General features: G+C 37.9%; 1 protein-coding gene across 1 annotated transcript; it reads right to left on the bottom strand.

Annotated features, from left to right (window-relative positions):
* Positions 1–13,474: 13,474 nt before the first annotated feature.
* Positions 13,475–14,439, bottom strand: LOC113324681. Its single transcript, XM_026572979.1, has 2 exons — positions 14,156–14,439; positions 13,475–14,051 (listed from the first exon to the last, which is right to left on the bottom strand). Exons 1-2 carry the CDS (start codon positions 14,437–14,439, stop codon positions 13,475–13,477), a joined length of 861 nt encoding a protein of 286 aa, XP_026428764.1.
* Positions 14,440–15,173: the final 734 nt, after the last annotated feature.

Raw genomic sequence — 15,173 nt, 5'->3', positions numbered from 1 at the left:
AACAGTAGAATTGTACCTAAACTTATAAAGTGCCAAATGATACCTTGTTCCCATCAAACGGGTCTTCACCTCCAAATTGGAACGTATCAACACTAGAAGACCAATCTGTTTTTCAAATGGTCTTGCACTTCAAACCACTTCGATGATCCCTGATACACTTCCAAAATCCTCCGCCAAAACATCATCGAAAAAAAGGTTAAAATCTACTTAGCATATCTCTCAGAAACAGTAAGAAAGATGCCCTAAACATCTAAATGGATGTCACTAAACGTATCATGTATACGAAACATAATGATACCCAAACATGTAGCCACGTCACTCTCCAAAGGTACACGCCCTTCAAAGCTACAACGTTTACAGAAACACAGCTAAATAACCCTTTCTTCAATCATATGCCTAAGATTCATATTCCATAACTTGTGTTAACGAAAATGTTTCTCATTAAATGATAAGAAACCATTGATGTAGTTTTTACAAGTGGTAATAAAGATTTGTTGCTCGGACTCTTTTTAAGGATATGGTTTTTTATTATTAAAAGAAAATACTAAGACAAACTAATTAAAATTGATTTTTGGTTACCAAGGAGAGAAGATTCTAGGGTTTTGGATTCCACTACTTCCAGTATTTGTAAACTCAATAATAATTTCTTTGACAATTTATATTTTACTTCTATTTTACTCAAAACAATTTTCGAACTCAATCTCATGCTTTGGAAGATATAACATTACAAGCTCTCTTTTTTTTATGACTTTCGTCACTAGTCTAAGGCCTACCGCTTATAAAAGAACGGTATAAACTACCCAAAAAAATTCATGAAGCATATGAAGAATAGAAAATTTTTAATAATTTAAGAAGCACAATATTGGAGTATTTTTGTCAAAGAAAATAATTACTAAATATTACATATCGAGAATAGCTTCTTCCAAAACCCTAGAAAAGAAATTTAGCTACTCATGATTCGAGAATTGGAGAAAAATTGATTATTCATTGCATTAAAAATAGTAGAAATTTGCTTACAATGATTTCCAGTCGCTAAGCTTAGCTATTACACGGCAGTGGCTAAACGTCTTTTCCTACCAAACAGAGTACGATATATGCCTTATGCTGTTGATTAACGATATGTTTCTGCGACTATGTATGAGAGGCGATGTTCTTCGTTTCCTTCAAGTTGCAGCAGCAGATGGATTTTCTATGTTTTCTTATTTCTCGAATTCTAGCTAACTATTCTTCTCAGGCTCTCCGTATGCACCTTTTGGAACTCGTGCAACCCTTTTATACACTACAAGTTAAATTATCTCCCAAGTATTCTTCCATTTTTTTTCTTTTCTTCACGGGAAAATAATCCGTCGGGATTGATTTTTTTCCTTTTCTTCCGTTTATTTCCGCGTCAAAGATTCAAAAATATCTCACAATATCAAACAGAATATCCTGTCCAACTCTCCACGCAACACAACTGCCAAATATAACTTCAAAAAATCTCCTGAACACCCATCTCCCTGTTTCTCCCGAAGCTTCCTTTTCAATTGAGTTTGAGACCATTATCCATCATGTATCAATATCACAAGCCCAAACCAAGCCTTTATGGTGAAAACATCTGGTTAAAGCTCTCCAGTTCTTCCCAAATATTAAGCATCTTTCTCTGTGTTGCCGAGAACCAATTACCCATCCCAATTTAATCGATTTCAAAGGACTTGCCAACCCTGTTTAGGTTAAACAGGTCCAGTCTAATTCAAAACACCGATTGAATCTCCTTATAACTTGCTGCAAAATCGAACCCTAAATTTTCCTACAAACTGGTTTATTTTTCCGCCATTATCAGTGAGCTCTGATTAAGATTTTCCCGATTATATAGCCAACTCTGGTCGAAACAAATACCATTACCAGCCCTGTTTAGTCCTTAGGAACAAACTCATTCAATTCTAGCGATTTAGTCTCAATGTAACATCATCAATTTTCAAACCCTAATTCTGTTCTTCTTTTCCCGCCAAAATTCGAAATTCAAATGGAGAAGATGACTTTCCCCTTATCCAACAACGGTGTCCCTTTAGAAATTTGGGCTACGTTTAGCAATTCTTGGGGTGCGAGTAGCAATTTATGGGGTACAAAGATGACTTTTGGGTTGTATATAGTGAAAAACTCATGGGTGACTTTATCAACTCTTCTGGGTGCCTTTATCGACTCTTCTGGGACATTTCTGGGTGCTTTTAGTAGTTTCTCGAGCAGCCATCTCTTACTTCACTTCTTTTCTTCAATTTCATCACTAAGGTTGCCATGCTTTTTAGACAAAACTTGCATCACTAAAGCCACATGCCTTTCAGATAGAGAAGAAGTAAATAATGAGAAATAAGTCGCCTCCAACAACAGTTGCACATGAAATGACACTTTAGCCCTTTTAAGCGATGTTTCTTCCTATTTTTCTCCAAAGTACCTAAAACTCAAAATCAAACATAAAATACATAATTTACAAGAAAACTCAGCAAAGAAAGCATAAACAATAGATAAATATCAAGGTGTTTTAGACACCTATCAAAATCCCCCATACTTAGACTTTGCTAATCCTCGAGCAAATCAAACTAAACTAATTTTAAATACATACAACTCCATCTCGTTGAAGATACGGTCACACTTAGAACGTATAAAAAGACTTTAAACCCTAGGTGTCCCTAGTGGCCGAGTTATAGTCTCGGGTGGGCTTAAAAGAGGTGTACCCACAAAACCTTTATTTCAAACTCTAGCTATTTGTGAAGAACTCAGGAATGACACTAAAGAATCTCCTTGGTTGGCATACTTTCATTGATTACAAAAGAAAGTACCCGGATGCAAGTCGTATTATATATATAAGTGACAAAGTTCTATCAATAATCGCACGACGGACATCAATAATCAGAATCACACAAATGAATAGATTAAGAAGATGGTTATAGAGATATATAGTTCAAAATAATGTTGTTTAAGGTCAACGGTGTTTCCCATATCTGTCTGAAGGCCTCCGCCAAGATGAACCTATGATTCCTAACAGATTGAGATACTGGTCTGGACTAATATCAACACAGCTTGGCATATACAAGGGAATCAGCGGTCGATAATCTTAATTCTAGATCAATTCACCGGCATATTCAAGGGAACCAACGGTCGATTTTATTGCACAATAATAAATTTTCATTTTTTTTATTTTTTTTAACTGCATGATTTGATCTTTTGGATCCAAGCACATGCTTCTTGTCAGTAGATTACATGATAGTTTCCATGGATCCTGCGTTCCACGCTTGTTTAGGCGACGGAGACAGGGAAAACACACACATATTGCTATCCAAGTGTTTTTTTTTTTGATAATTCCGTTTGGTCTGATTGGTCTGGTGTATTTATTGTTTAGTAACTCAATCACTCTATTTCATCCCGGCATTGGTAACAATTCGATGTTTTGTTCCCCACCAAATCACTTAGACAAACATATATTTTTTTCAAATAAAATAAAAATAGAACGTAGTGTGATGATTCCATTCTAACACCTGAACTCTGTCTTTTTATGAATAGACTCTGTTATTGGGTTCCTTAACTCCTACAACCAAGATGTTCCCATTCACTTAGACTGGTTAGTGTCATCCTGAATTGGCACAATCTTCTAGGCTCTGGAGTTTATTATTATTATTTTATTTTTTTCACTTTATTAAAAACTAATTAAGATTTTTTTCCCCTCACCCCCAAACTTAAACCTAACATTGTCCTCAATCTTTCAAATTAAAGTGCAATACCAAAAATATAAGTAACAAGAGGAATAAAGAGGTAAGTAAGAAAGATAGTACCTGGATGACGCGTAGCACCCCTTCCATGGGAGCAAGAAAGAAAATAAAAACAAAAATAAAACCAATGTACAATAACAGCAGGGTCCTCCAGAGGGACCTTAATATCACCATGTATGGGTTGCTGATGTGTTTTCAAAGTTGTTGTAGTAATAAGATTCGTTCAAGACTTGTGAAAGCAGATTTTAAACTTAATTTTAAATAAAAATATAGGAAACTTAAATAAAAGTGATATGAAAAATATGGAGAAGACTGGGGCTATGGATTCCACTAATTACCAATATCAAAGTGATTTTATATTCTCTAATTATAATTATGCAAATCCTTCATTCAAATTGATTCTAAATATTGCAAAAGTTGATTTTTTTAGAAATAACAATTGTAAATCGAAAGTATGGGACATCAAAACCCTAGGATAGCATGCTCCATCAATTGAAATAACAATTGTTTAACAAAAACCATTTTTTTCTATTTATTTATCAAGGAAAATAATCATATAATAATTTCATAAATTAAATAAAATAGAGATTACCACATTTTATTGGCGAAATAGCTTCCTCCGTCGCCCCAGAGGATGGGTTTAGCTCATCATTGTATAAACTTGCTCAAAGTATTAATTCATGCTCAAAATTTGTTTACAAAGATGAAATGGATAGAAAATAATGAAAAAACGGGTGTTTGCAACGTTTATAATTGTTGCGAAACACTGTTACAAAGAACGATAGAAAAGAACTGTTGTTGTTGTATCTCTGCGACCCTCGTGTGTCTGTCGTTGTCACTGTTGATAAACGACTGCCTATGGTGGTCTTTTGTTCTTCGTGTTCTTCCTAGCAACAACAGAAAAGTTTTCTCTGCAGCACGATCAATCTCCTCTGTTGTTACTCTAAACTCTCCCAAACTCTCCAGACCTCTTCAGTGATACCCTAATAGGCTATTTATACTCAACAGGGACAAGAATATTCGCTCATTACTCCCAAAAATCCTTCCAATACTCGGCAGTAAAAGAAAATATTCTCGGGAATATTTTCTTACCTTTTTCTTCTCCTGCACGCATTAAATCTATGCAAACACGTTCCAACACGTCTCTGCATGACTCAGAACATGGTGTAGTCTCACGAAACTCTCCAAATACCGTGAATATCTCCATCCAGGTCGTGTTCGCATGTATCTTCGCTGCTTCACTTCAACACGGGTTCTAGCCAAATTTAATCGAACGGATGACCCATACCAATCCTGTTAGGCTCAGTCAAGTCTTCCCATGCAATTCCAGCAATTGAGTCTGGCTAAATCATTACCAAAAACTCGAACCAGAAATGTGTTCTTGCTGCCATTGTTTCCCGCCAAAGCCAGAGTTTTGAAACGATGAAGATGGTAGCCCTTATCCAACGTCTTGGGTTCCAAATAACCAGTGGGTGCTATAGACAAATGGGATACACATAGCCGTGGGTGCTCCTTAGCAAAAGTGGGGGTCCGTATAGCAAATGTCCTCCAGGGGTACTCCGAGAAACTTTTTGAGCCGAATTTTCCAACAATATTTATTTCCAAAAAATACCTACAAACACACAAAGCACCAAAATAAGTACGAAATCGAGTACTAACAATACGGAACATTGAGGACAAATTAGACACAAAAATGCGTCTATCAAATACCCCCAAACTTATTATTTGCTAGTCCTCGAGCAAATCTAATCTAGAAAATAAAAATGACTATACTTAGCACGTGCAGCAAGCCGTTAAACCACTAGGTGGCCCTGGTGGCATAGTGTTGTCTCCGGAGGGTTTACCAGAGGTGTACCCACAAAACCTTTACTCCAGACCCTAGCTATCTACGTAGAACCTTGGAAAGCACTAAAGAATCTCCTTGGTTGGCATACTCTCATTGAATACAGGAGGAAGTACCCTGATGCGAAATTCCAATTGATGTACATGAGTTTGCACTCAGCATACTAAAATTCATATATAAGTGATAGAGCTCTACTCAGATAGTTTCTGTATATCATAACCGGAGTCAACCAATCACATGGAAAGATTAAGAAGATGGATAAAGAGATGGTTAAAAGTGAACGGTGTTTCCCATATCTGTCTGAAGGCCTCTTCCAAGGTGAACCTATCCTAATGGACTGAGATACCGGTCTGACTAATATCAACACAACTGGCATATACAAGGGGACCAGTGGTCGATAAACCTAACTCTAGGTCAACACAACTGGCATATACAAGGGCACTAGTGGTCGACTTTATTGAATTTATTCCGGTTGGTCTAATGGTCTGGTCTTTTTTTTTGTGGTATCTCAATCACTCTATTCCACCCTAGCAAAGGTAACAACTTGAATCGTGTGCCCCACCAAATCACTTAAAAAATTAAAAACAGAAGGATTAGGATTCAACGAGATACGGCGAAACTACCATGTTTTTTTTTAATTCTAACACCTGAGCTCTGTGCTTTTATAAATAGACTCTTTAGATGTTTCCATCTAATCAGATTGGTTCCTCAACTCCTATAACCAAGATGTTCCCATCCACTTAGATTGGTTAGTGCCAACCTTAATAAGCATAAATTTCTAGGCTCTGGAGTTTAATTATTGCAACTAAAAGCTAACAAAAAGTTTCTTCCCCACCCCCAAACTTAAATCTAACATTGTCCTCAATGTTTCTAATGAAATAGCAATACCAAACAGTAAAGTAACATGAGGAATTAGTAAAGAGAGAAGTCGGAAAGATAGTACCTGGGTCGCCTCGATGGTCAATCAAGGGTAAACAGGGTCCTCCAGAGGGACCTCCTCAATATCACCTGTAGGAAAGGGCTCTAAAAAGGGTTTCAATCTCTGAGCGTTAACCTTCGAAGAACTACTACCATCCGGTGTCTCGATCTCAACAGCTCCATGAGGAAAGACAGTGCGAACAATAAAAGGACCCGTCCACCGAGAACGTAACTTCCCAGGGAAAAGATGCAAGCGGGTATCATACAGAAGAACTTTTTAACCTGGAGAAAATGACTTTCTTAAGATATTTCTATCATGCACAAGTTTCATTTTGTTCTTATACTCCTTAGCACTATCGTATGCATCTCTACGAATCTCTTCCAACTCATTGAGCTGGAGTTTCCTATGGGCTCCCGCCTTGTCAAGTGAAAAATTTAGCTGCTTAACATCCCAATAAGCTCTATGTTCTAACTCAACAGGTAAGTGACATGCATTGCCATACACAAGTCGATAAGGTGACATTCCAATGGGGGTATTAAACGCAGTTCGGTAAGCCCATAAGGCATCAGTAAGCCTAGACGACCAGTCTTTCCAATTAGGATTAACTGTTTTCTCTAATATACGTTTTATCTCCCTATTGGAAACTTCTACCTGACCACTAGTCCGTGGATGATACAGGGTAGCTACCTTATGTGTAATACCATATTTCTTCATCAAAAGCCTAAAAGGTCCATTACAAAAATGCGACCCTCCATCACTAATTATAGATCGCGGTGTACCAAAACGTGTAAGTATATTATTTTTCAAGAACTCAATCACAACCCTATGGTCATTGGTTTTACACGCAGCCACCTCAATCTACTTAGAGACATAGTCTACAGCGACAAGATTGTATAAGTTACCAAAAGAATTAGGAAACGGACCCATAAAGTCAATACCCCACACGTCAAAGACCTCCACAACTAAAATAGGGTTCAAGCACATCATGTTCCTACGGGAAATGGTTCCTAATTTCTGGCAACGTTCACAAGTCACACAGTAACTGTGGGAGTATTTAAACAACGAAGGCCAATAGAATCCACACTGCAATATCTTAGCAGCAGTTTTCCTAGCACTAAAGTGACCCCCACAAGCATGATCATGACAAAAGGAAATAATACTAGACTGGTCACTCTCATGTATACATCTCCTAATAATCTGGTCTGGACAATACTTAAACAAATAAGGATCATCCCAGAAGAAGTGCTTAACCTCAGCTAAAAACCTAGAACGATCTTGTTTACCCCAATGTTGGGGCATTAGACCAGTAACAAGATAGTTCACTATATTCGCATACCAAGGTAATATGGTAACAAATAACAATTGTTCATCAGGAAATCTATCCCTTATAGGAAGGGAATCATCAGGGGAACTGACAACTAGCCTAGACAAGTGGTCTGCTACAACATTTTAGGCACCCTTTTTGTCTCTAATGTTTGTAGAAAACTCTTGCAACAAAAGGATCCACCTAATCAATCTAGGTTTTGTATTCTTCTTAGACAAAATATATTTCAAAGCAGCATGATCAGTATATATGATGATCTTAGAACCTAAGAGATAGGGTCTAAACTTGTCTAAGGGAAACACAATGACTAACAGTTCCTCCTCGGTAGTGGTATAGTTCAACTGGGCATTATTCAGAGTTTAGATAGCATAGTAAATCACATGAAGTAATTTTTTTCTCACTGACCTAACACAACACCAATAGAATAATCTGAAGCATCACACATGATCTCAAAGGGTAGGTTCCAGTTGGGTGCCTGGACTATGGGGGCGGTAGTGAGTAAATTCTTAAGCTTCTCAAAAGCCTTTAAACAAGCATCATCAAAGACAAACTTAACATCTTTTGCAAGCAAATTGCAAAGAGGTCTAGAAATTAGGCTAAAATCCTTAATGAATCGACGATAAAAACCTGCATGCCCTAAGAATGACCTAATATCTCTTACGGTTTTTGGAACCTGTAAAGTCTTAATAAGGTCAACTTTGGCTTTATCTACCTCTATACCCTTAGAAGATACGATGTGCCCTAAAACAATTCCTGAACGAACCATGAAGTGACATTTCTCCCAATTAAGCACTAAATTTTTTTCCTTACACCTAGTCAACACTAGTGACAAATGATGAAAGCACTCATCGAAAGACGAACCAAACACTGAAAAATCATCCATAAAGACCTCTAAGAACCGTTCTACCATGTCAGAAAATATGCTCATCATGCAACGCTGAAAAGTCGCAGGGGTATTACAAAGCTCGAAAGGCATGCGTCTGTACGTAAAAGTACCAAAGGGACAGGTAAAAGTGGTTTTCTCCTGGTCTTCTGGGGCAATAATGATCTGATTATATCCAGAATAGCCATCTAAAAAGCAGTAGTGACTATGTCCAGCTAATCTCTCTAGCATCTGGTCGATGAAGGGAAGGGGAAAGTGGTCCTTCCTTGTGACCTTGTTCAATTTCCTATAGTCAATACAAACACGCCAACCCGTGGTCACTCGGGTCGGGATTAACTCATTGTTATCATTCTGGACTACAGTAATACCGGATTTCTTGGGAATAACCTGAACGGGGCTGACCCACTTACTGTCTGAAATGGGGTAGATAATGCCTGCATCTAACAACTTAAGGACCTCGTTTCGAACTACCTCTTTCATATTAGGGTTTAGTCGACGTTGCATCCCCCTAGAAGGTTTGGTATCACTCTCAAAATAAATATGATGCATACAAACAGTGGGACTTATACCCTTAATGTCAGCTACGGTCCACCCTAAAGCTTCCTTATTGTTTTGAAGGACGATTACTAGCCTACTTTCCTGGTCACTATCCAAGATGGAAGAAATAATCACAGGTAAAGTCTCAGACGAGCCTAAAAACCTATATTTCAGGGAATCTGGCAATAGTTTTAGGTCCAACTTAGGAGGCTCTTCTAACGAAGGAACTAGGGTAGACTTAGAAACTGGTAGTGGTTCGACTTTAGGTTTACATCCATTACTAGTATCTAACAAAGAGGTTGAATCTAACAAAGCATTCACCTCATTAATCACATTATCATCATCAAAATCAATCCCAAAGTGAGCTAGGCATTTCTCAATGGATCTTCTAACAAAGTGTTTGGTAATTACTCCTCGACTAATGTTCTTATCATGTTCACCTCTTCTATGTTCGAGTCATCTAGCTCAGAGGGTAGCTTACTAATATTAAAAATGTTCAGCTCAATAGTCATATTACCAAAAGACAATTTCATAATACCATTTCGACAGTTAATGATCGCATTAGATGTAGCTAAAAACAGGCGACCTAAAATTACCGGTATCTGGTTCTCTGGGTCAGGGACAGGTTGGGTATCTAGGATAACAAAATCCACTGGATAAATATACTTGACAACCTCTATGAGAACATCCTCGATCACACCACGAGGAATTTTAACGGACCTATCAGCTAACTGAAGTGTCATCTGGGTAGGTTTCATCTCACCAAGTCCTAGCTTAAGGTACACATGATATGGCAGTAAGTTCACACTAGCTCCTAAGTCAAGCAAAGCTTTCTCAACACGGTATTTACCTATTGTGCAAGAAATGGTAGGGGATCCTGGGTCTTTATACTTAGGAGTAGTGGTATTCTGAATAATATAACTCACCTGACTAGCTAGAAAGGATTTCTTCTTCTTTCGCTCCTTTCGCCTTACCTTTTACTCCAGTCTTTAAGTATTCACCAAAAGCTTTGCCAAAATTTTCTTTCGCTCCAAATTCCAAAATCTGAAAGAAAAAGACAAAAACCCAAAAACCTAAAGAAGAACAAATAAAAATAAAAACCTAAAAAAAATCTATAAAAAATCTAGCCTGAAGACAAGTCCGCGTCGGCGGCGCCAAAAATTTGATGTGTTTTTAAAGTTGTTGTAGCCCTTATCCAACGTCTTGGGTGCCAAATAACCAGTGGGTGCTATAGACAAATGGGCTACACATAGCCGTGGGTGCTCCTTAGCAAAAGTGGGGGTCCGTATAGCAAATGTGCTCCCGGGGTACTCCGAGCAACTTTTCGAGCCGAATTTTCCAACAATATTTATTTCCAAAAAATACCTACAAACACACAAAACACCATAATAAGTACGAATTGAGTACTAACAATACGGAACATTGAGGAAAAATTAGACACAAAAATGCGCCTAAGTTGCCTCCCAATAAGCGCTAAGTTTAGTGTCTTCAGCCAGACTTTGCTACCCGTTAATATAATTCTGGTAGACAGGATATCTCAACTCTGATTCTTCTATTACATGACTGGGTAACTCAAAGAATGGTTTCAAGCGTTGACCGTTAACCTTGAAAGTTTCTCCGTTCTTAGGATTTTCAACTTCAACTGCACCATGATGAAAAACAATTTTGACAAAATATGGTACGGACCACCGAGACCTCAATTTACCAGGAAAAAGATGTACACGAGAATTTTAAATGAGAACTTTCTGACCTGGTTCAAATGTCTTTCGAATAATAGATTTATCATGAAATATTTTTGTTTTCTCCTTGTAAATTTTCGTACTCTGGTAAGAATCATTACGAATTTCTTCTAACTCATTGAGTTGCAGTCTACGGTTATCACCAGTGGTAGGTAGGTCAAAGTTTAGCCGTTTAATGGCCCAATAAGCTGAGTGTTCTAATTCTACAGGCAAGTGGCAGGCTTTACCGAAGACAAGTCTATACGGAGACATCCCAAGTGGAGTCTTAAAAGCGGTTCGGTAAGCCCACAATGCTGACATTAAGCGTAAAGACCAATCCTTTCGTGTAGGGTTTACAGTCTTTTCTAAAATATGTTTAATTTGCCTATTAGACACTTCAACTTGGCCACAAGTTTGAGGGTGGTAATGTGTAGAAACCTTATGGGTAATGGAGTATTTCTTCATGAGCATCTCAAAAGACCGATTACAAAAATGGGAACCTCCATCACTAATGATTGCTCTAGGCATACCAAATCGATAGAAAATATTGTCTCTAACAAATTTGATGACAACGTGGCGATCATTTGTCTTGGTAGCGATTGCTTCAACACACTTAGACACGTAGTCAACAACTAATAAGATGTAAAATTTGCTATAAGAGTTGACAAAAGGACCAATAAAATCTATACCCCACACATCAAATATTTCTATTATTAGTATAGGATTAAGTGGCATCATATTACGTCGGGTCAACTTCCCTAACCTTTGACATCTATCACAACTTTGACAAAATATGTGGGAGTCCTTAAACAGTGTTAGCCAATAAAGACCAGATTGAAAAACCTTCGCAGCTGTTTTCTTAGAACTAAAGTGACCCCCACAAGCTCCAGAATGACAAAATGTCAAAACACTGGAGATTTCGTTGTCAGAAATACAACGACGGATGATCTGATCAGGGAAATATTTGAATAAGTACGGATCATCCCAGAAAAAATACTTAACCTCAGACAGGAATTCAGCTCTATCATATTTAGACCAATGGTCGGGCATTTTACCAGTTACCAAATAATTGATAATGTCTGCAAACCAGGGTAACAAATAGATAGAAAATAATTGTTCATCAGGGAACGTGTCAAGGATCGGTTTCTCATCATATCTAGTCTCATCAAGGATACAGGATAAATGTTCAGCTACTACATTTTCAGACCCTTTCTTATCATGAATATCTAGAGTAAATTCTTGGAACAAAAATACTCATTTAATCAGCCGAGGTTTGGAGTCCTTCTTTGAAAGGATATATTTAAGAGCGACATGATAAGAATAGACTATGACCTTAGACCCTATGATATATGATCTAAATTTCTCCAAAGAAAAAACGATGGCTAACATTTCTTTTTCAGTGGTTGTGTAGTTCAGCTGCGCATCGTTTAGGGTCCTACTAGCATAATAAATCACACTAGGTTCTTTATCACGTCGTTGGCCAAGGATAGTACCAACTGCATAATCGGACGCATCACACATGAGATCAAATGGGAGGTTCCAGTCGGGTGGTTGGATGATAGGGGTAGAAGTCAACAATGATTTTAGTTTCTCAAAAGCTGCAACACAGGCTTCATCAAATAAAAAGGCAGTATCTTTAGCAAGTAAGTTCGACAAAGGTAAGGCAATCTTGCTAAAGTCTTTGATGAAACGACGATAAAATACATCATGGCCAAGGAAAGATCTAACATATGTTACATTCTTAGGTGGTCTTAATTTTGAAATCAGTTCAACCTTGGCTTTATCAACTTCTATTCCCTTAGAGGACACTACATGTCCTAACACTATTCCAAATATAACCATAAAATGACACTTTTCTCAATTAAGGACTAAGTTATTTTCTTTACAGCGTTCTAGAACTAGTGTAAGGTGGTGCAAGCATTCATCGAAAGAGGATCCAAAAACCGAAAAATCGTCCATAAATACCTCGAGAAATCGTTCAACCATGTCCGAAAAGATACTTAGAATGCAACGTTGGAATGTTGCAGGTGCATTACACAACCCAAAAGGCATACGCATGTAAGCAAAAGTACCAAATGGACATGTGAAGGTTTTTTTATCTTGGTCCTCCGGTGTTATAGGGATTTGGTTATAACCAAAGTATCCATCTAGGAAACAATAATGGTTGTGGCCAGCTAATCGTTCTAACATCTGGTTGATGAATGGTAAAGGAAAGTGGTCTTTCCTAGTTGCTGAATTCAGCTTACGGTAGTCTATACAAACTCTTTACCCGGTAGTAACACTGGTAGGTATCAATTCATTGTTCTCATTCGCAACTACTGTAATCCCAGACTTCTTTGGGACAACCTGTACAAGACTGAGCCATTTACTATCATATCCGCATCTAGCAATTTGAGCACCTCTGTGCGGACAACTTCTTTCATATTAGGACTCAGACGTCTCTGCATTTCTCTTGAGGTTTTGGCACCTTCTTCTAGGTAGATGTGGTGCATACAATCAACAGGACTAATTTATTTCAAATCTGCTATAGTCCACCCTATTGCAGTCTTGTGCTCACTGAGAACACTAACTAGTATACTTTCTTGATCGGGCTCTAAGTCAGAGGCAATTATGACAGGAAGAGTATTTTCATTACCAAGAAATACATATTTCAGTGTATCTAGTAGCGACTTTAATTCAAGGGTGGGTGCCTTAACTGATGATGGAAGGGGTTTATATATGGTCGGTGGAAGAGGTTCTGGTTTAAGTTGCCATTTTTTACAATTCATTACTGCTGCGGAATCTAATAATGCATTAACCTCTTCAAAATGTTTATCCTCATCATAGTAGTCTCCAAAGTGTGATAAGCAGGCCTCTAAAGGATCGCTAACACTATTAGTGGTAAAAGTGTTCTCAACTAGAGAATCAATCATGCATATAGACTCATGGTGTTCAGGGTCTGGTGGGGATTGTAACTCCTTAAAAACGTTCACTAAGATTTTCTGATTCCCAAAGGAAAATTCTACTAGGCCAGTTTGACAATGTATAACTGCATTTGCAGTGGCTAGAAACGGACGACCTAGGATGATTGAGATATTGATATCTTGACTAGAGACAAGTTGAGTGTCTAAAATCACAAAGTCAACTGGATAGATAAAGTTTTCTACCGAACCAAAATGTCCTCAATAATTCCACGTGGGATTTTGACTGACCTATCGGCTAACTGCAGTGTTATCCTAGTTGGTTTCATCTCCCCTAGTCCAAGTTTTTCATATACCGAGAAAGGTAAAAGATTCACACTAGCCCCAAGATCTAATAGAGCATTGTCTATCGTTTGTTTACCTATGACACATGTGACAGTAGGACAACCAGGATCTTTAAATTTGACTGGGCACTTTTGTGAGATTATGGAACTAACTTGTTGGGTTAAAAACGCCTTTTTATAGACACTCGCTTCTCTCTTGACAATGCACATCTCTTTTAGGAACTTGGCCATAGTCGGTACATGTTTAATTACATCTAATAAGGGCAGGTTTATCTTAACTTGCTTAAAGATGTCTAGGATTTCTGCTTATGTATTAGGATTTTTCTTAGCGAGTCTCTGAGGAAATGGTGCGGGTGGTGTGTACACTCTCTCAGAGATATCTTCCTCACTTGGACTCTTAGAACTATCATGCCCATTTTGGTCAACTTCAGTGTCCTTTTCAGATGAACTACTATCTTTAGGTGGTTCTACCGAGTTTTCTAGAGTTTTACCACTCCTTAGAGTGATAACTGCTTTGACATGTTCATTGTGTTTAGCACTACCCGACCCATTAACATGGTTAACCCCTTTCGGATTTGGAGTCGTTTGGCTAGGAAATTTCCCGTTTTGCCTATCATTTAACCTATTTGACCGTTGACTTGCCTGAGTTTCTATATTGGCAATAGCTCGGTCACTGTTTTGTTGGTTATGTTGAACTTCATCGAACCTCTGTCCTAAAAGTTTAAAATTTTGGGTAGTCTCGGCATTATTTCGGGTGCGACCTTCAATAAAGAGTCTAAGAATTTCCTCTAGAGACGACACCTTTTGTTCAACTGGGCTCGGTTCTTGGACTTGAGGTTGATGGGAACCTTTAGACCACGAAAACTTAGGGTTATGTCTCCAACCAGGGTTATAGGTATTAGAGTATGGGTCAAACTTGGGTCGACCCTCATATTTAGAGTTCATACCACCGTGTAGGATACTAA

The sequence above is a fragment of the Papaver somniferum genome, chromosome 11 (genome assembly GCF_003573695.1).
Source record: "Papaver somniferum cultivar HN1 chromosome 11, ASM357369v1, whole genome shotgun sequence".
Taxonomy (NCBI): domain Eukaryota; kingdom Viridiplantae; phylum Streptophyta; class Magnoliopsida; order Ranunculales; family Papaveraceae; genus Papaver; species Papaver somniferum.
The sequence above is the reverse complement of the archived record's forward strand: the minus strand, read 5'-3'. Positions and strand labels throughout refer to the sequence as shown.

Coding starts and splice junctions, on each gene's coding strand:
- LOC113324681 (XM_026572979.1), bottom strand. CDS start 14,439: ATGGCCAAGTTCCTAAAAGAGATGTGCATTGTCAAGAGAGAAGCGAGT. Junction 14,052..14,155: donor ACACTGCAGTTAGCCGATAG/GTCAGTCAAAAT, acceptor ACTTGTCTCTAG/TCAAGATATCAATATCTCAA.